Below are 21542 nucleotides of genomic sequence, written 5' to 3'. Positions count from 1 at the left end.
GTGTCCATGGCAGAGGTGCGAGTTATTTGGGGGGGGGGCTGGAAATAAGTGGGGTGCTTAGGCATTGAGACAGGTGTTGAAGAATAGGCCCTCGCTGGTTCCTCTTTTTCAGGCCTGTTTGCAGTCGTCACTGGGATCAGCTTCACCACTTTGCTCACCTCACTGCATTCCTGCTTGCTTGGTTTTCAAAGAATCATAGAATTGTTTCAGCTGGACTGTAACATTGTTGAGTCAACCTAAGACCTCCACATGGCCATTTAACCATGCCCCAGGGTGCCATGGCCACATGTTTCTCGAACACCTTCAGGGACAGTGACTCCACAACCTCCCTAGGCAATCTCTTCCAGTGCCTGGCCACTCTTTCTGTAAAAAATATTTTCCCTAATATCCAATCTAAACATCCCCAGCACAATTTCAGGCCATTTCCTCTCATCACCTGATACTAGGGAGAAGAAACCAGGCCCCCACCTCACCAAAACCTTTCAGATCGCTGTAGAGAGCAATGAGATCTCCCCTCAGCCTTCTCCAGACTAAACAATCCCAGTTCCCTCAGCCACTCCTCAGAGGACTTTTTCTGTAGATCCTTCACTAGCTTTGTTGCCCTTCTCTGTACACATTCCAGCAACTCAATGTTTCTTAAGCTGTTGGGGTTTCTTGCACCTTTTTGACTCACAGCATCCTCATGGTTGCTCACCTGTGGGCTTTGAAATGCCTCCCAGTTAGCAGGGCCATTCATTTCTCCCCATCTTGGTGACCAGCTTTCCCAGGAGCCTGGGTCGAGGCAGACATTGGTTTTACATCACTGGATGAGAGCAACTCCCCTTCTCCAGCAGATGAAGCCAAGCCAGTGCTGCCTGAGCTAGCCAGCATGCCTCTAGCAAGCCTATCTAGACACACCAGAGGTGTTTTCTTGGCAATAACCCAAACTCCTTTTGGCCTATTCACAGTCACCGTTGCCTTTCCCACACACCTTTCCATCTGTTACTTTTTCTTCTTGTCCAGAGTTGGACCCAGCACTGCAGGTGGAGTCTCACTATATCTGAGTAGAGTGACAGAATCACCTCCCTTGACCTGCTGGCCACACTGCTTCATAGAATAGAATATAGAAATAGGCACAGGCATAGGCATAGGCATAGGCATAGGCAAAGAATAGAATAGAATAGAATAGAATAGAATAGAATAGAATAGAATAGAATAGAATAGAATAGAATAGAATAGAATAGAATAGAATAGAATAGAATAGAATAGAATAGAATAGAATAGAATAGAATAGACCAGACCAGGTTGGAAAAGACCTTGAGATCATTGAGTCCAACCTATCAACCAAAACTAAACTAAACCATGGCACCAAGCACCCCATACAGTCTCTTCCTAAACACCTCTAGTGATGGTGACTCTACCACCTCCCTAGGCAGCCCATTCCAATGGCCAAATGTTCTCCAGGACAGGAATGGGGTGGGAGATGTGAACAAGAACATGAGATAGCATTTTTTTCAACCAAGATCTGAGGGGACAAAAAGCCTAATAAGATGCTAGCTTCCTGGACTACAAACCCTTCCTCAGGGCTGAAATAGCTGCATCTATGGCCTGAGAACACAAAGCTGAGATTCAGATGAAAGGGGTCTGGGGTGGGTGTTATATTGCACCAGCACAACTGTACCGTGAAAGTCCGTGCCATCAGGAGCTGAGGTCCACTGATGGCCTGGCTGGCTGGGTTTTCCCCTGAAAAGGATTCTGTATCCCAAATCCCAGCTGCTGCCCCAAATTAAAGCAGTAGAGGAGGTTGTGCTGGATGGGCCAAACTTGCCCAGACCTGCCAGTGCCAGGGGAGCTTCCAGGCATGGCACTCCTGGAGGGATTGCCCCATGGGGCCACCCGGGTTGGTGGCACCAAACCTGCTGAGCCAGCCTTGCCTGCACTCCACTCCAACCCAGCGGCTTTCCCAGCTGCCAAAGGCTGGGGTGACTGGGAGTCCTGCCTGAGCGAGGAGTGTCAGGTGTCATCTTCTGCACTCAGCCTGTTATCCTTGGCACCACGCCCTGGCTAGGAAAAGATGAGTCAAGAGGTTGGGGAGATGCCCTGATGCAGACAAAGCACTGCATGAAAAACTTGGCTCAGCAAGTAGAGCAGACTTGACTTGATGGGAAGACCCAAGGCTCCTGACCCCTCTGGCAGCACTGCCTCTTTGGTGCCTCTTTGGTGCCACTGACAAGGGTCTATAGGATCAGCAGGAGCTTGCTGGACTTCACATACAAAAATATTTATGTACTCCTAAGGGAACATACAATGGGACTGATGGAACTCAGACTTTGATGTCCCTCTGGGAAACCCTCAGGAAAGGTTTAGCAAGGTGAAGACACTGCCAGTCCTGTTCCCACCTGTGTTGTGGTTGGACCTAGCTCTGTGCACACTGCCTGTGTCACAGCTCAAGCAGCTGTTCTGGGGTAAAACTGCCCTTTGCCAATGCTATGATCTTGCACAGCTGAATCATATCTGCAGCCCTTGTGCAGGGCTGTGTTGGAGCGCCCCAGGAACAGGCTCATCCTTCAATGCAGAGACCAGCATAGCAATAAAACCCCATAAAAGCACCTTGCTGCTGTGGGTGAACATGCCCTTGTGCTTCTGTGGGCATGGGAGAGGCCAAGCTGCCATGAAAGCTGATGGGTACAGGATGAAGGCCATCACCACTCCCACCCCTATCCCCATCCCTTTCCCCACAGCAAATCCTGAAGCAACACCTCACTGGTGCTTTGATCCTTGTGCCTACACTGCCGTCAGCATCCTGGTGCAAGCACTGCCATGTTCTCCTCTGCTTTCCACCTCTTCTTATTCCCCTCATGCCTTCATACCAGGACTTTTTTCTCCCCAGAGGCACCATTTATGCTTCTGTTTGAGCTGTTCAAGCAATGCGGTACCAGATGGCCCACAGCTACACCATGCAGGTCTCTGGGGTCACTGCCGGAGTTTTTGGACAGGTCAGTGGGTAGCACACCCTCCCATCCCACCTTCCAACAAAATCCTGCAGACATATCTCCTGTGAGCTCTCTCCTTGGCATTGCACATGAAAAGGAGACTTCTCCATTTTAATCAGAGGTTTTCTGACCTGAAATTTCTGAGCATTTTATATTATTTTTAGCCTTAAACCAGGCTTGATGAGTGTCTGCAGGTGAACTGTGGGAAAGTTGGAAGTCTGTGCTGCTGGGCCCCAACATGGTCTCAGGAAAGGCAGCCACCACCATCTGCTGGCACTGTCCAGAGTCCATGGAGATGGAGTGTAAAATCAATCCTGCCTCTTGCTTTCCTCTGCCAAATCTCTACTGTGGTCTGAAAAGTTCAGTGTTCTCTGGCTGTGAAACAGTCAAAATGCTACATTTTGTATTTACACTTCCCCCAACGTAGTTGAGGAGGGATAATTTTAATTCTGTCCATCATAATTCAAAGGTCACAATGTGTGTCTTCACTGAGGCTTTCAGCACTGCCTGAGCTTCAGGATGGTATGCTCTGTGTGCACGTGCAGGCAGCACAAATGTGCAAGATAGAAACTAACTGAAAATGCTTTCATGGGTCACCTGAACTTGCCTCCATGGGTTTTGAAATCAGAGAGTGCCTCACTTCATTACAGCAGTCTCAGGCCTTGTTCCAGCCCTGGGGTTTGTGCTGGGAGTTGTTTTGTGAAGGTTCCCCTTGTGAAAACATAGCTTTCCTTGCACTGTGTTGTCACATTGCTGTGCCATCAGCATCAGGGTAGAGTTTCCCAGCTCCCAGGGCAGCCATACTATTTCCATACCATTCTTTACCAGCCCATATTCCAGCATTTGCTCACAGGACTGTGCTTTCAGTTCAGGTACAGCTCCACAGGAGAAGTAGGACACAGGCACTGTGTATTTGGACAACAGCAAGCAGAGCTTCCCTACACCAGAATTATTCTGTGCACCACAACAGCAAGACTGGAGGACACAGGACATCCAAACATAGCCACGTTCCTGCTGCCCAACCCATCTTTTCAGCTCTCCAGGATGCTGCTGCAAGCAAAGCTTGCCTGTGATGTTTCCTGCTGCTCTACCTGGATTTTGGGCTCTGCAAGGCAGTGGGAGCTCTTGTGTGTGCTTGAATTTATGCTTGTGGATGTTCACACAGCATTGTTATTGCCAGTCTCTGTGGCTCTGTCTGGAGCATCCCCTGGGTTCAATGAAAAGTAAGATATACCCAGCTTTGTGTGTCACTCAGCTCCCAGTCTCTGTTTGAGGCCCTTTTTACTGTGAAGTCAGTGTGAAGCACTCAGGCAAGACCTAGTTTCTGCAGCAAATCTTTCCGATTTAATAGCAGGGAGATCACAATTTGAGTTCTATTTCCTGGAAAGAATCCACAATTCAGATGCTGCATTCAAAACTTGGCGTGACCTCAGGGCCAGTGTATTACCAAATGTTCTGTAAAATGCACCAGACTGAGCACAGAAGCCACAGGCGCAGGTCAGGCAGGAGCACAAGTGCCACAGCACATCAGATTTCACTGGAGAAAATATGTGACCTGGTTACTCAGAGCATTTTTTTTCTCCTGGTGCTAAGATTTGTTCAGAGGGTGTTGCTAGGTCAGGTAAGCAAATTACATATATGTGGTTGTGAGGGAATTCCTGGGTAAACAATTTAAGATAAATTTATCTTGCTGCTTTTGTCCATGTCTGTGCCCCTGAGGGATTTTGACCTATAGGATCCATCCAGGGGGATGAATCTACACCATCTGCAGTATCAGCATCTCCCCAGCTGCCTTCTGTCAGGGTGGGTTGGGCTGGGCTAGCCTGGTGCTAGCTGTCAGCTTAGGAGCCAGCCCAGTGCCACATGCAGCCCCAAACCTGGGGACAATTTCCACCTTCTCTGAGTGTGTACACTTCAGTGAACCCTCTGGTTAAGCCTCTGAGCATAAATCTAATTGTTCAAGCCTGCACATCAGTACTGCTGGCAGAAGCAGGTGGAGAGCTTCCTGCTGCCTTCAGCCAGGCCTCAGGTGAAACACGCATGCTCCTCTAGATGCAAAAGAGCAGTGCTGACTATTTCCACTCCCAATTTCTACCCCAGAAGTGGAGGGGTACTGTCTTCCTAAATTACCTCCCCAGAGTCACCACCACTGTACCTTTCTGCTTTTCCTTACAGTGGGGACAAGGAGGAGAGGATATTCCCATGTCTTAAGAAAAAGCACCCACAATGCTTGAAGCATTGAGGTTTGCAAACACCATTAACTCTTTAGTGTGCACATCAATAAAAACCTCTCTGGCAAAAGCTGGAATCCTCTTTTCAGACCAAAGCCTTAAAACCAAACCTTTTTTCAGTTTATGACACTCTTCAGATGTTCCCCTCTTTATTAATTTCTGAGCTGACCATGGAAGAGCTAAGGGTGAAAATAGTTTATAAGGGCAAATATAATGGGTGCATAAAATGAAAACTAAGGACCTCGAGTATTTGGAAACTGCTCCTCAGACAATTTTGTGGGTTTCTGCCAGTGCTTGCCTTTTTGAAACCATCTGAACCTGCAGGAGCTCAGTGCCAGTGAAACAAAAATCAGCACAAATAACAAATGGCTCCTCTCAGAGTGAAAGTTCTTCATAGCTGGCTCCAGCTCAACTTTTATGATAACTCCAGAAGCCTGTGGGCATGTTGGTGTGCTGCTTCCCTCAGTACAAACAGCTTGAGTCAGGCTTCAGGGCCTGATTGCTGACTAAGCAGCAAGTACCAGCACCACTCCTCCAGTTGGGGTGGCAAGATGTGCTCTTTGGTTGGGGCTATTACAGACTGAACTAGAAGGGCATGGGTTTAAGGCTCGGCCAAAAATCCACCCAAGGTGTGTGAAGCTGAGCACAAAGGGGTGATGCCCGCAGTGAGGGGGACAGCAGCAGAGCAGGAATACCTACCTCCCCAGGAAGAAATGCTGGGGATGTTATCACCTGCCTTCCTTCTGGCATGGTGTTCCCACAGATGAGGAGAAGGGCCTTTGTGAAGGAATCTAGTGCAGGATCTGACAGTACACACCATTCTGTGCCAGTATTCCCTTCTTCTCTGAGTCTCCTGTGCTAAATTTCCTTTGGCTTCAGTCACAGCCTCCTGGGATCTTCTTGGCTAAGCAGATCATTCATCACTTCTCAGCCATACTAATGCAGGCCCTGGTATTGCACTCTGGGATTTGTGCTATTTTCACTTTGATTTCCCCAGGGACTTATCCATTTCATGCCACTGAGAAGGATTTACAGTCTGTCTCCTTGTCACTTTTCCTCCTGCTTCTCACAGTAGTGATTTCCCAGGAAAAAAATTACTAGCAAAGCAGAGCTGTTCCCCAGACACCTCAGATGGTAAGGAATGTAGATGCTCAGAGACTCAAGCAGTGTGCTACCAGCAGGACAGCACTAGGAATCCAATTGTGTCTTTGCAAAATGTGAACAGAAAGAGAGCTGGCTATGGCACAGGTAGCACCTCATCCTCCCCAGTGAAGCCACTAGGACTCACTCTGCTTATCCTGGCAAGTTCACTACTTGCAGCAGCACAGAGCAGCACAGCTAGGCATGGAGTTGCCCAAGCCTGGATCCCATTGTGGGTTGCTCTTCCTGCAGGATTTGAGACCATTTTATTCTTCCAGCACTTAGTTACTACGTTATGCCTGTGTAATACTTTGCAAGCAGATCTGGAGGCTCAGACATTTATTATTAATATTCAGAGTCACTATATAAAAATACAAATGCAGTTAAAGTGAAGAGGCAGCTCTGCTGCTGAACTAAGCACCCTGTCAGTATGAGGCCTGATCTTGCCAGGCATGTGGGTGCAGGTTTGGCAGCTCTGGAGAGTGTGCAGCACAGCCATTAGCCAGTGTAGCACAAAATGCCATTTTTTCTGATATGCTGCTCAGATTATTCATTTTGGCCTCTACTACAAACCTTGCACAGAGCAGTGAGTGTTGAGTTTAAGGATGTATACTGAATACATCTATGAAATGAGGTCTCTGAGAGGTATACTTGGGGCTTGGCTGCACTGGTCACAACCTTTACTCTGAATACTCTTATGTGGGGTGCAGCAGTGATGAAGGTGGAAGGGTTGATCTCATTAATAGGAGAAGGCTTTTCTTAGGATCATCAGAAAAGCTGTGCTGGCTGCTTGGATCTCTGCTGGCACCTACTGGATATGCAAACCAACACCAGTGCTGAAAGAGAAGCAGGAAAGGGGAATCTCATCCACAGGAGCTGGCAGAGAAAGCTCTTGCATGCAGAAAAGACCCTGTAAATCTAAAGACGGAGGGGGGGTTGGGGAGGTGCTTGGAACTAGACAATCTTTAAGGTCTCTTCCAACCCAAACCATTTGTAATTCTACTCAGACACATGAACTACAACATTCTGCCTTTGCCTGCAGTCAGTACTATACAGGACTGACGAGTATTGAGTTGGACAGTTTTCCTTGCTTCTGTCCTCACTGTGTTACAGAGCATTGGAACTTACTCCACAGACTGTTGCTGTGTCCCTTCTGGAAGGGCAGAACCCCATGGGTTTTCTTTGCTATCTTCTGGATTGTACTTAAAAGACTTCTGTAGATCATCTAAAAGTCCAGGACTACTGCAACTCAGAATAAAGCTCTTGAAATGTTCAAACATCAGAGTGTTCTGTATGTCAAATTAGTCTACATTAATCTCCTCATCACCACCTGCCAGCTACTTGGGTAAGAGTTAAATCTAACCTCATCATTCACAACCACCTCATTCAATTTACACTAGCCATACCTTGACCTGGAAGGGCAGGTATGCAAGAAATTCCTGTCTCACCCTCCTAACAAGTCACTAGTGTTCACTTGCTGTCAAACAGCATCTCTGGAAAGCTGTGAGTTTTCTGGACAGCTTCTCCCTGGAGCTATACGAATACAGTGTTCAGCTTGCAAAACCCAGGATCTGTAGCAGGGCTGAGAAGTAGTCAGGGGTCAAACCTTTACCTCATGGACTTCAGGAGCATCACAGAAGAAAATTATAGTAATGTTCACAGCATGAAAAACAGCTGCATTAAAATTTCACAGACAGTTAGGGCTCTTTTTACTATCATTTATCTGGCAATGTTTTACACAAGTTCTCTTCTCAAGGCTGGGTTGAGAACAATGACAGGCTGAGATACTTTCATCTCCAGCAGAAACACAATTTATTTGTTGTCTCACCAAATAATGGTACTATGTTGGCCTGCGTCACAAAGAGTTAAAAAGCCAGTAAAACAGTAACATTGTAACCTTAAAGCCTGTACAAGACAAAACACTGTCTGTCTTTCACATTTAATTCTGGCAAAGATAAAGGAAAGCCCAATCTTATTTTCTGATTCAAAATAATACCTTCAGGCTCTAGGCCTTTGCACAAAATAATTTGTACGGATAAATTCCTATGAATTCAAGCCGTGTAACTGCACTTCCATTGTGTTATTTTCCTTTTTATAATGGCAAACAGCTGTTTTGTACATATTACACTCCAGATAGATTGCTGCTATCAACAGAACAGTACCTCTTCTCTTCATATACACACTTTCACATGCTTAAGAGCTCATAAAGAGCACGTGGTGTTGCTTTACCTCTCTTTCCAGATATTCACCTCTCTCACATAGCTCCTCTATGCACCACTAAACTCTTAAGAGCTGTGAGACACTTTGGATGAGCTCAGAAAGAAGACACACACCTTGTGCACAAACTCAGTTGATACCATAATCTACACCCACCCCCTTTTTCTCCATCTATCTGAAGAACTCATTTCTCACATTCATACCATTTTAAGCTGACTGTACCTGCATAAAAGACACAGACACAAAAGAAAAGAAAGGCTGCTGAAATTTTATAACTGAGGGCTCATCTTCTTTTCCTTCCCCCTTGGTATCACACATCTTCACTTTCACAATTATTGGCTTGTTGTGCTTGGGAGTTTGAAAAAAAAAAAATCATAATTGATTTTTTTTTAGCCTGTCCTTTCTGATTATCAACACTTCCACACATAATGGGTTAAAGCAACAAAACCGCCAAGTTGCAGTTTTCACAGTGAGTTGTTTTCAGTGTCTTCCAGCTGCCAGTGCTCAGCTTTCAATTGTTTTTGTGGCACCTAACAAACTGCTCACACAATCAGTCAGTTTGGACTGTATTTGTGTTTCTGTCTCCTAGCTCTGTTGTGGCACTTTCTGGAGGCCTGGAGCAAGCACTGATTCATTCTGGCAGACAAGCTCTTGTAAGTTGGCTGGGCTTGGTGGCTATCACCACCGCATCAGGCCTGCTGAAGGGGGACCTCCTTTCCCTGTGGAACTCTCACTGCTTGCAGACTGGGTCACCAAACCAGAGTTCACATAATGGAGAAGAAACTACACCATGGCTCATATAATCCCATCTCTCCAATTTCCTGGTAGAATGGCTGCAAAAGGCTCCAAGTGTCAGGGCTCCCTTCATTTCCACAAAGAGATGGTCCTGGAGCCAAATGGCCCAAATCCCATCCTGGGCCATCCTGGATCCCTGTCTCTTCAGAGGCTGGTATCGACAGTGTCTGTTTTGGCCTGCAAGGCAGCCTCGGAGGCAGTGTCCGGCTGCCCATCCCGACAGAAGAGTACAGCAGGGTTCTTGCAGGCCCACATGGCCACCTCTCCCCCACTCGCTGGGCTGGAAGAGGATGGGGCACTGCCTGGGGGGCCACTGTGACGGTTGATGTAGCGCTCCCGGACACGGTCACCCTGACTCCTGGACAACGGCAGGCGACCTGGGACCGAGAGGTAGGCTGCCACATTGTTCCTAGTCCTGTAGCCACCCTCACGGCTGCGCCGCAGCAGCACAGAGATGTTGGGGTTGCGGGCGGCATAGATGAGGGGGTTGATGGCTCCATTGGCCCAGGCCATCCCACTGGCTACGGCGTCCATGGTGGGCGAGAAGGGCAGGTGGCCAGCGGCCGCAGCCAGCCCCAGGATGCAATAAGGACCCCAGCAGCAGATGATGGAGACGATCATGATGAGGACGGTGGTGGCTGTGCGCATCTCCCCGTAGGCCCGCAGCAGGTTCCCGTAGGTCGTGAGGGGCCGCACACGGCTCTCGGCCAGCCGCACTGCCCGGCAGATGTTGTAGTGACAGAAGCACATGAGGGCGAAGGGCAGGAGGTAGCAGAGGATGATGAGGGCTGCCCCGTAGGGCGGCCCCAGCCGGGAGGAGCCCCAGGGCAGCACGTAGACGCAGCGGTAGGCGCCGGGCCGGGCCTCCCGTTGCCCCTCACCTGCCAGCCCGTACCAGGGTCCGGCCAGGGCCAGGGCAACTAGCCAGACAGCGGCCAGGAGCTGGGCAGCACGACGGCGGCCCATCTTGTGTCGGGGCTGGCGGACGATGGCGCAGTAGCGGTCGAAGGAGAGCAGGGCCATGGTGAGGGTGGCGGCGATGCCCAGCCCGGCGTGGAGGGCGGCGCTGGCCAGGCAGAGGCGCTGGCCGAAAAGCCAGGCGCCGGGAGGGCGGCTGAGCAGACTGAGGAAGGCCAGCGGCAGGCAGAGCAGGGCGCCCAGCAGCTCCGACAGCGACAGCGACAGCACGAAGGCATTGGTGACCGTGCGAAGCTGACGGTGCCGGGCGATCACCAGCACCACAGCCCCGTTGCCCAGAGACGAGAGGGCGAAGATGAGCAGCAGCGCCAGAGCCTGCGAGGCCAGCGCCGCCGCAGACCACCCCGCCGTGGCTCCGGCTGTCGCCGCCGCGCCGCCGCTCTCATTGCCTCCGCCGCCGCGGGAGACGTTGCCCGGTATGGCCGCCGCCGCCGCCGGCTCCATGCGCAGCCTCATGCGCCGGACCGCGCCGCGGCCGCAGAGGCTCTGCCCACTCGCCCGCCGCGGGCAGCGGCGGCCCTGCCAGTCGCTGACGTCGCCGGTCTGTCGTTGCCCGGGGAACCGGCCCGGCCCGACTCGCTCTGCGACCCGGGGGCGGGAGAGCAGCGCCCGAACAGCCGAACGGCGGGGCCGGGAGAGCCCGGCCATCACGGCTGGGATGGCGACAGGGGCGCCCACGCCTTCCCCACACCGGCACCGTGCCCATCCCAGAGAGGGGGACAGGTCTTCAGAACTCCTCTCTTCTCTCGGTCACTCGTTCCTCACATCCCCCTGTCCACACGGCCCCTTTCCCCTCACAGCTCTCTTTTCTCACACAGCCCTACACATCCCATCACAAAGGGGCTGGGGTCAGCTACCCCTAGACACTGGCAGAGGCTAGGACCATCCCCTCTTTCTCCAGCATGGGGACAGACCAAGGAACCCTACATGAAAAGCAGGGCAGTGTCTCCCCACTCAGCCATGCTAGAGCTGCTTGCCCCTAAGTGAAAAAAAACCATAGGGATGGGGATACTAAATAGATAATGACATCTGTGAGCCAATTAATAGCTGAAGAGCTTCCAGCTTGCCTGTGCTGGGCTTCATGCCTTGCTGCCCTAGCTCTTCCCCAGGAGCCGGAATGAGAGGCTGATCACCTGGCCTAGAAACCAGAAACACACAAAGAAGTTTGATCCTGCAAGTGTTGATGGTGTGTGTGTCATGCACACTTGGAGCAGAGGCTGTAGAGGATTTATCTGAGGGTTACAGGAAAACTGGGAGCAAGGCCTCCAGGTACCAGTCTAAAAAGAACTCTGTTGGCAGTGCAACTATTCTCTGAATGAGGGGATTTCTCTTTCTTCCTCTTCCAAAATTACAATTTTCATGTTGACAAAAGAAATTTCTCCCAGGCTCTTCTATGCCAGTATTTTCCAGGCTCTCCTGTATGACTTACTCCCTTCTGTTGCATGAGCTATTTGGAACATTCATTATTTCCCTGTCTCGTTTTAACAAGGAACATTCCCTTGAGTGTCTTAAATAATTGAAAACTTTTTTGTCCAGAGACACAGTGGACATTACAGGCCACAAATGTCTGAAGTCCTGCTTGCCAGGGCTTGGTTTGGTTTTTCCACCAGCAGTCATCCCTTGTGTGACTTCAGCAAAGCAAGCACTGACTGCACTCTGCTGTGCAATCTGCCCCCAAGGCCTAGACAAAATCATCAGTAAATAATTTGCAATCAAAGGTCATAATGGCTCAGACTTTTGAATACAGATGTCCCTGTTGAAAGTTAGCCACAAGGTATTTGCAGCCAAGATAAGCAAGAGAAGTTTAGGGAAACTGTGTAGTGTGCACATGAGGTAGGAAGTTCTGTGCAAATACTTGTATGGAGCCCCATGATGCAGGAGGGGCAACAAGTGCAGTGAGAAAGGAGGTTGTCTGGACAGGCCTGAAAGGGCAGATGAGGAAAGCTGAGGCATGAGACAGAGCAGAACAGCCATCTGAACCAGAGGCATCACGGAAGAGCAGCAGGCAATTCAAACCAACAGCCACGACACAGTTGGCAGAGTCCTGGAAATGAGACTGTGAGTGAAAACAAGGATAAGGTCAGTGTTTTCAGCTGGGATTTAATAGGAATCTGCATTCAGAATTAGTAACTTGCAGACCTAGAGAAGGCACATAAATTTCAAAGTAACTCTCCAAGATCAGGTCCATTTCCTTATGGCTTCTCAGAGCAGCCTGTATGTGCTAATCACATTACTCTCAATATGCTAATCACAACAGGGGAGTGCAGCTTGTTATCTCAAACAAGGCAGATGCTGTCACACTACCAAAGGCTGTTCCTGTCTCTGGCATACTGCAGTGAGCTGTGTGGAAAAGGAGAAGAGAAATATGTGGACTGGAGAAGCAAAGCACCAGTGAGACTTTGCACTGTCCAGTGGCTCAGATCACTTGAATAAAAAGCCATGTTTCAGCGAGTCCTCTTCTTCGACAGTGAAGGTAGCTGTACCGGTGTAAAAGGCTTCTCCTGAGACTTCAACGATGACAGCATTGTAGTCCCCAAACCTGGCTTCCTGCAGAGGGATTACAATCAGGACAGAGGCAACAGGATGTTCTCATTTTCCCAACCACACAAAATGTAATCACTATCTGGCACTGATGCAGTCACCCCCAAGTGCTCTGTCCTGCCCAAGTACATATCAAAGTCTGTAGCAGCCCTTTTACTGCCTCACCTCACCTGCACAAGCTTCACACCTGCACAACTGCTACTGCCCCTGCCCTGAGCTCACGAGATCCTGCACTGCCACACCATGAGTTTGCCCCAAAGGAGGCCTATGAGCTGGTGGCTGCTTACACTCAAAGATCAAGAACTCCCTGGGGCATGCCCAAACCTTCACAGCCATGTGCTGCCAGATGCCATCTGGCAAGGGCAGGGGACTAAGCCAGGAATCCACCCTTTGCTGCCACTGAGAATGGTCCAGACTGATTTATCTACATCATCAGTGTAAGTATTTCTCACCCCAGTTCTTTCCTGATGACAAAGAGAGGCTTTGCAGGGAAGCCATACCACAGAACAAGGTCTTACTGTTGCTGCTCTAACAAAAAATCTTGAAGTGTGAGGCTTGTGGGCCCAGGCACCTCCCTCCTTCCGCACACCAGACACAGGGTTTTCTGCTTCTCCACTGAGCCAAGACAGCAGCACTTTTCCATCAGTCCTCAAGACAGAGGGAAAGTTTAGCATGAGATACTTGCCTTCACTGCCTTCCCAGTGAACAAAGACCCTGTTGTGCTGCTCCGAAAGGTTCTGGTCTGGTTCAGCTGGATGAGTCCCTTGTGGTACTGCAAGGCGATGCGAGCTGTCACACCTGAACCTGTTGGACTTCGATCAACCTATGTTCAGAAGAGAAGATGAACCATCTCTAGTATTTTGGTTTTTAATGGAGAACAGTATTGTTCCTCTCAGTTCTCTTTGCCACCTTTCTAACTGTACTTGGGGGAACCCCCCTAGCCCAGGGTTTTGTACAGAATCCAGATAAAATAAGCATGTTTGGGCTGCTTTTAGGTTGTGATTAGCTCTGACAAACTTGTTAAGATGAATGATGTAATAAATATTGAGGCTGTTTAGGAAGCACTTGATAACTTCCCAGCATCATAGCAAAAGGACTGAGAGCTGGTAAGGCCACCTTCCCCATTGAAATGCATCAAGGTGGGACCAGTTCTCTCTACAGAGTGTGCTGCTGGCCAGCCTGGTTTTTAAAACCCTTCAAACACACAGCACTGGCCAGCTTCTGAGGTGATTTGTCCAAATCACAGAGTGCTCCACACTCTTCACTGCTGGTAAGTCCAAACAAAACTTCTCCTCCGATTTATGTGTACTTTATCCACTGCAGACAAGGATAGAAGTTTACACCCTCTATTCTCTCTTTTGCTCTGTTTATTTCTAGCAGCTGTTCCCTTCATTAGGACTTCACGGACATGCTCTATGTTGGGATCCTGCTTCAGCCCCCAAAACTGGGAAATTCCTACCTAAAGCACATAGATATGAACTTTTTTAAAATGCCACCATTGATGATGTGCAGAAGTATATCTGGCACTAGGACCTAAATCAGTAGGTGTTAAGTGACCCTCAGATCTTCAGAGACAGCAGTGTAGCAGAAGCAATTTTCACTGTCCAAACCAAAAAGAAGCAGAGCTATTCCTCATCTCTGCAGTGGATGTATGAAGAAAAAAAGGTGGTGCCTCATGCCTGAGAAGAGCCCATTTCTGTACCTGTTCATCTGCAAACACACAAATGTTGGTGGTGTGCTCCTCGCTAAAGGCATCTTTCCCATCTGTGAGTATGGTGCCATAGAGGAAAGCCAGGTCTTCACTTTCAGGGTGCTGAAGCTTGAACTGCAAACAACACAGACAGGGTCAACAATGCTGTCAGCATTTTGTGCAGATTCCTCAATCCCTGAGGAAAGGGACGAGGCCATTATTACTTCTCCAGTAAAGGAGATGGACAGAGCAACAGCAAAGCAGGCTCATTCTCACATCTTTGTGAGGCTGGAGGCTCTGAAATTCAACATGGTGTTGGAAAGATAGGCCTCCCTCCCATCCTGTGTGTCTTGGGGGAGTAAAGGACCCTGAGGGGAACACACTGAGGTACCACAACACTCCACCATACCTGTTTCTTTACCACTTCTGTCACCATGCTTGCTGCATTGATAAGGTCTCTGGTCTTCGAAGAGCACACATCAAGGCCCAGCTGCTCAGCACTGAGGAAGGCATAGAAAGTGCCACCATAGCCAATGTCAATCACCACCTTCCCATGACCAGGGACATCAATGGCCAAGTCTGGGTAAGAAAAACGACAGTGGTGAAAAGGAGATGCCATGTGGAGCCATGGGCTCACAGGTGAAGGAACCCAGCCACATGCAAGCAGGGGGACAGGGAAAATGACTTGAGCACTCCTGTGCCAGAGAGCAGTATGTGACACACCATGGCAGACAGCCTCTGAGGAACATCAGAACTGGGGCAGAGATTTGCCAGGCCAGCAGCCCCCACCCCCAGAATGGCTATGACCAATCCTTCCCGAAACCTAGTGCAGCAGTTTGGTGCCCACCGGTGGCGGCAGCAAAGGCGGGCACGCTGTGGAAGCGGACTGGGTTGCCGCTGCGGTGGCCATCCCAGGGCACGAAGGCAGTGACGGGTCCGCAAGGGCAGTGCAGGTGGACGGCGGTCTCGGGGCAGCTAGGTGCCACCACCAGTCCGTAGTCGAGAGCGAAGCGGCCGAGGGCCATGACGGCGTGGCCGCACATTGCGCTGTAGCCGGCCCCGTGCAGGAAGAGGGCCGCCAGATCGGCACCGCCGGCGGCCCTGCCGCCGCGCACCACCACCGCCCCGTACATGCCGGCGTGGCCCCGCGGTTCGTGCATCAGCGCCCGCCGCACGTGGTCCTGTGTGGCCGCCACCTCCCGCCGCAGCGACAGCAGCGACAGTCCGCGGGCCGCCACCGCCTCCTCCGCCGCCTCAAGCTGGGGGATGATGCGCAGCGGCTCGCCGCCCGTGTGCATCTCCACCGTGTGCAGAATCAGGCCCGAGGCAGAGTGCGGTGGCAGGCGCCGTCCCGCACGGCCACAGCCGCCATCGCCGGCCACCGCCGCCATCGCCCGGGCCACGGCAGCAGTACACAGCTGGAGTCCCCGCCCGAGCCCCGCCCCGACACCGCCCACGCGCGGGTGAGCCCCACCTCTTGAGTGCGACCACGCCCATATCGCCGCTGGGCGGTGGCGCGTGGCCCGCGGCGGAAGCGGAACTGTCGTGTGCGGAAGTAGCTCAGCGCAGCCGGGAGGTCGGTTGCTGGGTTACCGGCATGTACCGCTCCGGTAGGCTGGGGCGTGCCGAGTAGGGGGCGCCGGGCTCGGCGGTACCGGGATGGGGTGGGAGTGGGTTATGAGGGGCTGGAGCGGGATGGGGGTGGCTCTTGATGCATCTCGGCTGCGGGGGAACCGCATTGTGCGGACCGGGCCGTGCAGGATCCCGGCGCCGCGGTAATGTGGGCTGCTCCTTCCCTGCAGCTGTGGACATCCAGCCCGCCTGCCTCGGGCTGTACTGCGGCAGGACTGTCCTGTCCATCAACGGCTCCGTGGAGATCTATGGGGAGTGCGGGGTAAGTGCAGCCAGGGCGGGGCTAGACCTGGGGAGGGGAGATGGCCGCCCCCCCTCCCGGACTAGGCCACAACTGGAACGCTCCGGAGGCTGATGTGGATCACGCTGTAAGCTCACAGCACGGATCCGAGGTGCCATGGGGATCAGATGATGCGAAGGGCTTGGCAGCGCTCCCTTACCGAAAACAGAAACCGTTCATTGAAATGTTCACCGAAGGAGGTGCAGAAGTCTCAGTGCTAAACGGTATCTGAACAGAGGGCCTACAAAAGGTGGAACACAACAGGATGGTGTGGAGAGCTGTGCTGAAATTACTCTGCCCGCTGATTGTATTGCATTACTAAAGGAGAGCAAGATCCAGGGAGGGTAGAATGGAAAAAAGAAGCAAGAAACTCAGAGGGCCAGTGTTAGTGAGCAGCCTGGTGAGTGAGCTTAGTGGTGAAAGGGTAATGATGTGACAGCAGGAGAGGAAAAAGTGATGTTGTATGAAGCCTTTGCTTCACCTTTGTATTACAAAGCAAGAGCCAGAGAGAGCAAGGCTGATATAAACTGAGAAATTGCTGAGGCTGGTGTTTCATCTCTAAAAACCTGATATGTTTCTTGCCCCTGCTACTTCAGGCTGTTTTCTAGGAACTGCAGTGATTTGTTCTGGGTACTCAGATGGTTTGTAAATACACTCTCTGCTTTTCCCAGGTGTGTCCTAGAGGTCAAAGAACCGATGACAACAAAATCTGTCGGGAATGTGTGGGATCTCCAGACCGCTATGACTGGCTGTACCTTGGATTCATGGCCATGCTACCACTCATTTTACATTGGTTCTTTATAGAGTGGTACTCAGGAAAAAAGAGGTTTGTGTAGCCCTTCTACAGATAAGTTATTTACAAATGTAGGTCTCACATGCATGAGTGATTAACCTGAGATACTAAATTGAGCTGTTCATGCTGTTGATTGTACTGATACAGTAGTATGTGAGCTTTGGGCAATTGGAGGGAGTGTGATTTACAAACAGAAGAATCCTGCAGATCCTTCTTGCCAGTCAGTGTTTTCTGGCATAATCTGTGTCTTTAATGTGGTGGTGCCCAGTCCATCTGGCAATTTGGGCTGTTTAGGTTTCCCAGTAGTATCACATTGTGTCATTCCCTCTCTCCTGGACTAGACCATCAGCCTGCAGTGGCCCCAGTCACCAGTGCTGCACCCTCACAACAAGAAAATGGATTTAAAGTTTCTCTTTAGGAATGTGAATTCTGGAGGTTGGTCCTGATAAGCATAGCTGATGTCACTTTTATGTCAGAGTGGTGCATTAAGGAAGTTCTGTAAAAGGAGTTTAAAACCGCTGTGAAATGTAGCCATTAGGTGCCAGACTTGAACTTTTCAGAAGCAGTGTCTCTGGAGGGTGCTAAACACTGAAAACACAGGAGACTGACACAGTTCAGTGCATGAATGTGTGCCATCTTTAACAAGGACTTGAAGCCTTGAAAAAATTGCTTATGTTGCAGGTAGCAATGTTGTACCTTTTGGGATCTGTGCTGTCTTATCCTCACTGCTGCTGTCTTGGAGAGTGCAACAGTGTGAGTGTTGGTGTCCTTCACCTGCCACGATGCTTATGTTACAGCAGGCTTGCATTTAAGAAGCTGGATTGTTGTTCAATCACATCTTACATGCTATATCACCCGAGATTGTAAATGATACTCATATTCAGCTTCAAGTACTTAACTTTTTGTTTAAGCTGTAGTAGTACAATAGTAGCAAATTTCTCTCCTTCCACAGTTCCAGTGCATTGTTGCAGCATATCACGGCCTTGTTCGAGTGCAGCATTGCAGCCATTGTTACCCTGCTTGTCAGTGACCCCGTGGGCTCTCTGCATATCCGCTCCTGCAAGGTGAAGAAGCTTTCAGACTGGTACACGATGCTTTATAACCCCAGTCCTGACTACGTAACCACCGTGCACTGTACCCATGAAGCCGTCTATCCCCTGTGAGTGAAAAGGGGTTTGTGCTCCTGTCTGTCCCTTCGTTTTATACAGCCATGCTTCTGTCCATGCCTCTTCTCAAAGGTGTAAAGTTAATTGTTCAGATATAAGTCAGACCAATGAGTAGTCATTCCCGGAAGTCTTTCATGCATTGAGCTGTTTTCTGTGTGAAACACTTGGCAACACCGTATGGCTCTCTGAGTTGCCAGAGAAGGTAACACAGTCCAAGCTATTTAACTATGCAGTGTCAAACTTCTTTTTTTCTTCCCTTTTTCTGCAGGAGGTTGTAGTGAGGTGGGGGTCAGTCTCTTGCCCCTAGTATCAAGTGATAGAATGAGAGGAAATGGCCAGAGTTGCACCAGGGGAGGTTTAGATTGGATTTTAGGAAAAATCTCGTTATGGGAAGAGTGCTCAGGCATGGCAATAGGTTGCCCAAGGAGATGGTGGAATCACTGTCTCTGTGGGTATCCAAGAAGTATGGGGGTGTTCAAGTGTGGACATGGCACTTTGGGACATGGTTTTATGGCCATGGCGGTGTTAGTTTGAAGGCTGGACTTGGTGGTCTTAAAAGTCTCTTCCAACCAACGCAGTTCTGTGATTCTATGATCTTGACCATTTCCTCTAGCAAAAGTGAGCCCATTGCTCTGAGTGTACATCATTTGGTTAACTTTTTAGACTTAACTGACTAATCCTGAATTTCCTCATTCTGAATAGAGTCTGCAGGAGAAAACTGCACATTTTAAGGAACTTCTCTTCTGTGTTTTTTTTCCCCCCCAGGTACACCATAGTGTTTATCTATTATGCCTTCTGTCTTGTGTTAATGATGCTGCTTCGTCCTTTTCTGGTTAAGAAAATTGCCTGTGGCTTGGGAAAGTCTGATCGATTTAAAAGCATCTATGCAGCCCTGTACTTCTTCCCCATCCTCACTGTGCTCCAGGCTGTTGGAGGAGGCCTGCTCTGTGAGTTCTCCCATAATAAATGACTTATGGGAGGGAGGGAGGGAAGGGACATGACGCTCTTTTTGCTTTGAAAAGAAGGATGTTGTTTATGGTGATCATGAGGATTCTGACCTGAAAAGGTTGCCTGGCTTCAGACCAACATTGCTTTGCTGTGCTGCTGGAGACTCCCATTGACAAAATGGGAGCAGAGGGGATGTTAACTCCACTTCTGCCAAGGCAGTTTGTCTAATTTCAGAGAGAAATTGAAGTGGATGCTTGGGGAGATGATCTGGTTTTGTTTTAGTTTTCAGTGTACTTGCCATGTGAAGGGGACAGGTGCCACAAAGTCCACACTCAGCCTGAGTGCTTTATTCATCCTCTTTTCTAATTAGTGACTTAAACATTCAGTAACTCCACCTAGAAATACTGGAAATAGCTTGAAAACCTGAGATGGAAGTGGTGAGTAGTTGTGCTTAGCTGACTCTCACTGCTGATCATGTTTGATGTAATGATAAAAGGCAGGCTGTAGTAGCTCAGTTGAGTTCACACCTGTGGTTATATATGGACAATTTTTCTCTGCTGAAGTGTGTGCCATAGAGTCTTAATCCTGCTAAGGTGTTCAATGTTGCCTTTAGATTACGCCTTCCCATACATCATACTGGTGTTGTCTCTGGTTACACTGGCCATCTACATGTCTGCTTCTGAAGTGGAGGTAAGTAAACATATTCTGTGTCACTTTCCTGTTCTCAGCAGTGCATTCTGCATTTAAGCCTTGCCTTTCATGACTTCTCTTATCTGGAGGAAGCTTCTGCCAGACTTCCCTCCTGTGGTGCACTGAGAAAGGGCAGAAACACAGGAGGCTTCATGCAGTCTCTGTGTGATACCTAGAACTTCTCTTAAACATTGGGTACTAGGTGGAAGGCTGAATGCTAACAGGGTACAATGTTCAATTTTCCAGTCTTTCAAGGATCTTCTTGTTAGGAAGAAAAGGCTTGTTGTCCTCTTCAGCCACTGGTTACTCCATGCCTATGGAATCATCTCCATTTCCAAACTGGATAAGCTGGAGCAGGACCTGCCATTGCTCGCCTTGGTACCTGCACCTGCCCTCTTCTACCTCCTGACAGCAAAGTACACCGAGCCATCACGCATACTCTCAGAAGGTGGGAATGGACATTAAAAGGAGCCTGTGCCAACAATGCAGTCCTAATCTGGATCAAACAATTGTAGTGTTTGTAAAACTTCTGTTTGAAAGAAGTTATTTATGTACAAGACTTGTATGTGAAACACCTCTGAGAGAGACTGTGTAATATTAAAAAGCTGCACTTTATGTTCTCTGTTGATATCTGGTGCAGATCAAAGGGAACGTGTTTGTATCTGTATAAAAAGCTTGTGACACTCTAGTACAGCCATTTGCTTGTGCAGGTTTATTTCCTAATGCAGTATTTTAGGTGTTGTTTGACTGAAACAATAGAGCCTGGTTTTCCATAGACTTTCAATAAAACAAATAGAGCTTGAATATACCACTGAGCTTGCTTTTCTCATCAGATAGGCTAGCTTCTGTTGCCCACCAGGGGAAAGAGACTCTCATCTTCCATCAAAATATAAAACATGTTGAGCATGGTTCCTCCTGAACCTTTAGCCTGACTGCTAGGTAGAAGGGGATGAAATGTGTTGTGAAGTTTTCCAACATACAGTTTATGATCTGTGTACTTCGTGTATTGAGATCTCTTTCTGGCAATGATTAAGCAATAGTATCCTTCCCACTACATCCATTTTCTTATACCTTCACTATAAATTTCCATCTAAAATCAGATTATAGATGTTCTTTTCCTGGTAGCTTTTAGCAAACCATGTGCCTGTGGAGCACCTGTTAACTATGCATAGGAAAAGTGTTCTCGGCGCCTTTCAGCAGTCACCTCAGATTCCTCCTGTGAGGAGGCTTCAGGCCTGCTTCATCAGTGCTGCCAACAGCTCCCAGCCCGTGCTGTGTGGCCACAGCTGTACCTGTACTACAGCCACAGCAGTGGTCAGACTGGAGTTTTATCAGCTGAGAAAAGTACAGCTCTTTATGCAGTATCACTGCAATAATAGAAACTGCTGGAGCAACTCAAGTACAAACCAGCACAGATTTAATAAAAACAATTGGAGATCCCTCATCTCTTTATGGAGATACTGTTGTTT

At 49.4% G+C, this 21542-nt stretch overlaps 3 protein-coding genes across 4 annotated transcripts; 1 reads left to right on the top strand and 2 right to left on the bottom strand.

Annotated features, from left to right (window-relative positions):
- Nucleotides 1-8127: 8127 nt before the first annotated feature.
- On the bottom strand, nt 8128-10789 carry GPR135 (G protein-coupled receptor 135). Its single transcript, XM_068149184.1, has one exon. It carries the CDS (start codon nt 10787-10789, stop codon nt 9500-9502), a length of 1290 nt encoding a protein of 429 aa, XP_068005285.1. The 3' UTR covers nt 8128-9499.
- Nucleotides 10790-12416: 1627 nt separating this feature from the next.
- Nucleotides 12417-15985, bottom strand: L3HYPDH (trans-L-3-hydroxyproline dehydratase). Its single transcript, XM_068148967.1, has 5 exons — nt 15412-15985; nt 14974-15143; nt 14577-14699; nt 13560-13697; nt 12417-12880 (listed from the first exon to the last, which is right to left on the bottom strand). The coding sequence occupies exons 1-5, from the start codon at nt 15953-15955 to the stop codon at nt 12755-12757; spliced, it is 1101 nt and encodes a 366-aa protein (XP_068005068.1). The 5' UTR covers nt 15956-15985; the 3' UTR covers nt 12417-12754.
- A 120-nt stretch (nt 15986-16105) lies between these two features.
- Nucleotides 16106-20881, top strand: JKAMP (JNK1/MAPK8 associated membrane protein). 2 transcript variants are annotated; one of them, XM_068148965.1, is made up of 7 exons: nt 16106-16174; nt 16367-16458; nt 17148-17302; nt 18222-18428; nt 19201-19382; nt 19997-20073; nt 20320-20881. In XM_068148965.1, exons 1-7 carry the CDS (start codon nt 16162-16164, stop codon nt 20536-20538), a joined length of 945 nt encoding a protein of 314 aa, XP_068005066.1. In that variant the 5' UTR covers nt 16106-16161; the 3' UTR covers nt 20539-20881. The 2 variants fall into 2 exon arrangements, with proteins under 2 accessions (XP_068005066.1, XP_068005067.1); XM_068148966.1 differs by lacking the exon at nt 16367-16458 and having other exon boundaries at nt 16125-16174.
- Nucleotides 20882-21542: the final 661 nt, after the last annotated feature.

Source organism: Melanerpes formicivorus, unplaced genomic scaffold, assembly GCF_026170545.1.
Source record: "Melanerpes formicivorus ecotype bairdi unplaced genomic scaffold, bMelFor1.0.p_v2 SCAF_17, whole genome shotgun sequence".
NCBI lineage: Eukaryota > Metazoa > Chordata > Aves > Piciformes > Picidae > Melanerpes > Melanerpes formicivorus.
Note: the sequence above shows the minus strand (reverse complement) of the source record. Positions and strands in the feature narration are given on the sequence as shown.

Excerpts from the sequence above, each read along its gene's own strand:
- GPR135 (XM_068149184.1), bottom strand. The coding sequence starts at position 10,789 with ATGAGGCTGCGCATGGAGCCGGCGGCGGCGGCGGCCATACCGGGCAAC.
- L3HYPDH (XM_068148967.1), bottom strand. The coding sequence starts at position 15,955 with ATGGCGGCGGTGGCCGGCGATGGCGGCTGTGGCCGTGCGGGACGGCGC. Across the intron at positions 14,700-14,973 it reads CAGAAGTGGTAAAGAAACAG|TTCAAGCTTCAGCACCCTGA; the intron begins GTATGGTGGAGT and ends TGTTGTTTGCAG. Across the intron at positions 13,698-14,576 it reads GTGTGTTTGCAGATGAACAG|GTTGATCGAAGTCCAACAGG; the intron begins GTACAGAAATGG and ends TTCTGAACATAG.
- JKAMP (XM_068148965.1), top strand. Across the intron at positions 16,459-17,147 it reads AGATCTATGGGGAGTGCGGG|GTGTGTCCTAGAGGTCAAAG; the intron begins GTAAGTGCAGCC and ends TGCTTTTCCCAG. Across the intron at positions 19,383-19,996 it reads TGTTGGAGGAGGCCTGCTCT|ATTACGCCTTCCCATACATC; the intron begins GTGAGTTCTCCC and ends TGTTGCCTTTAG.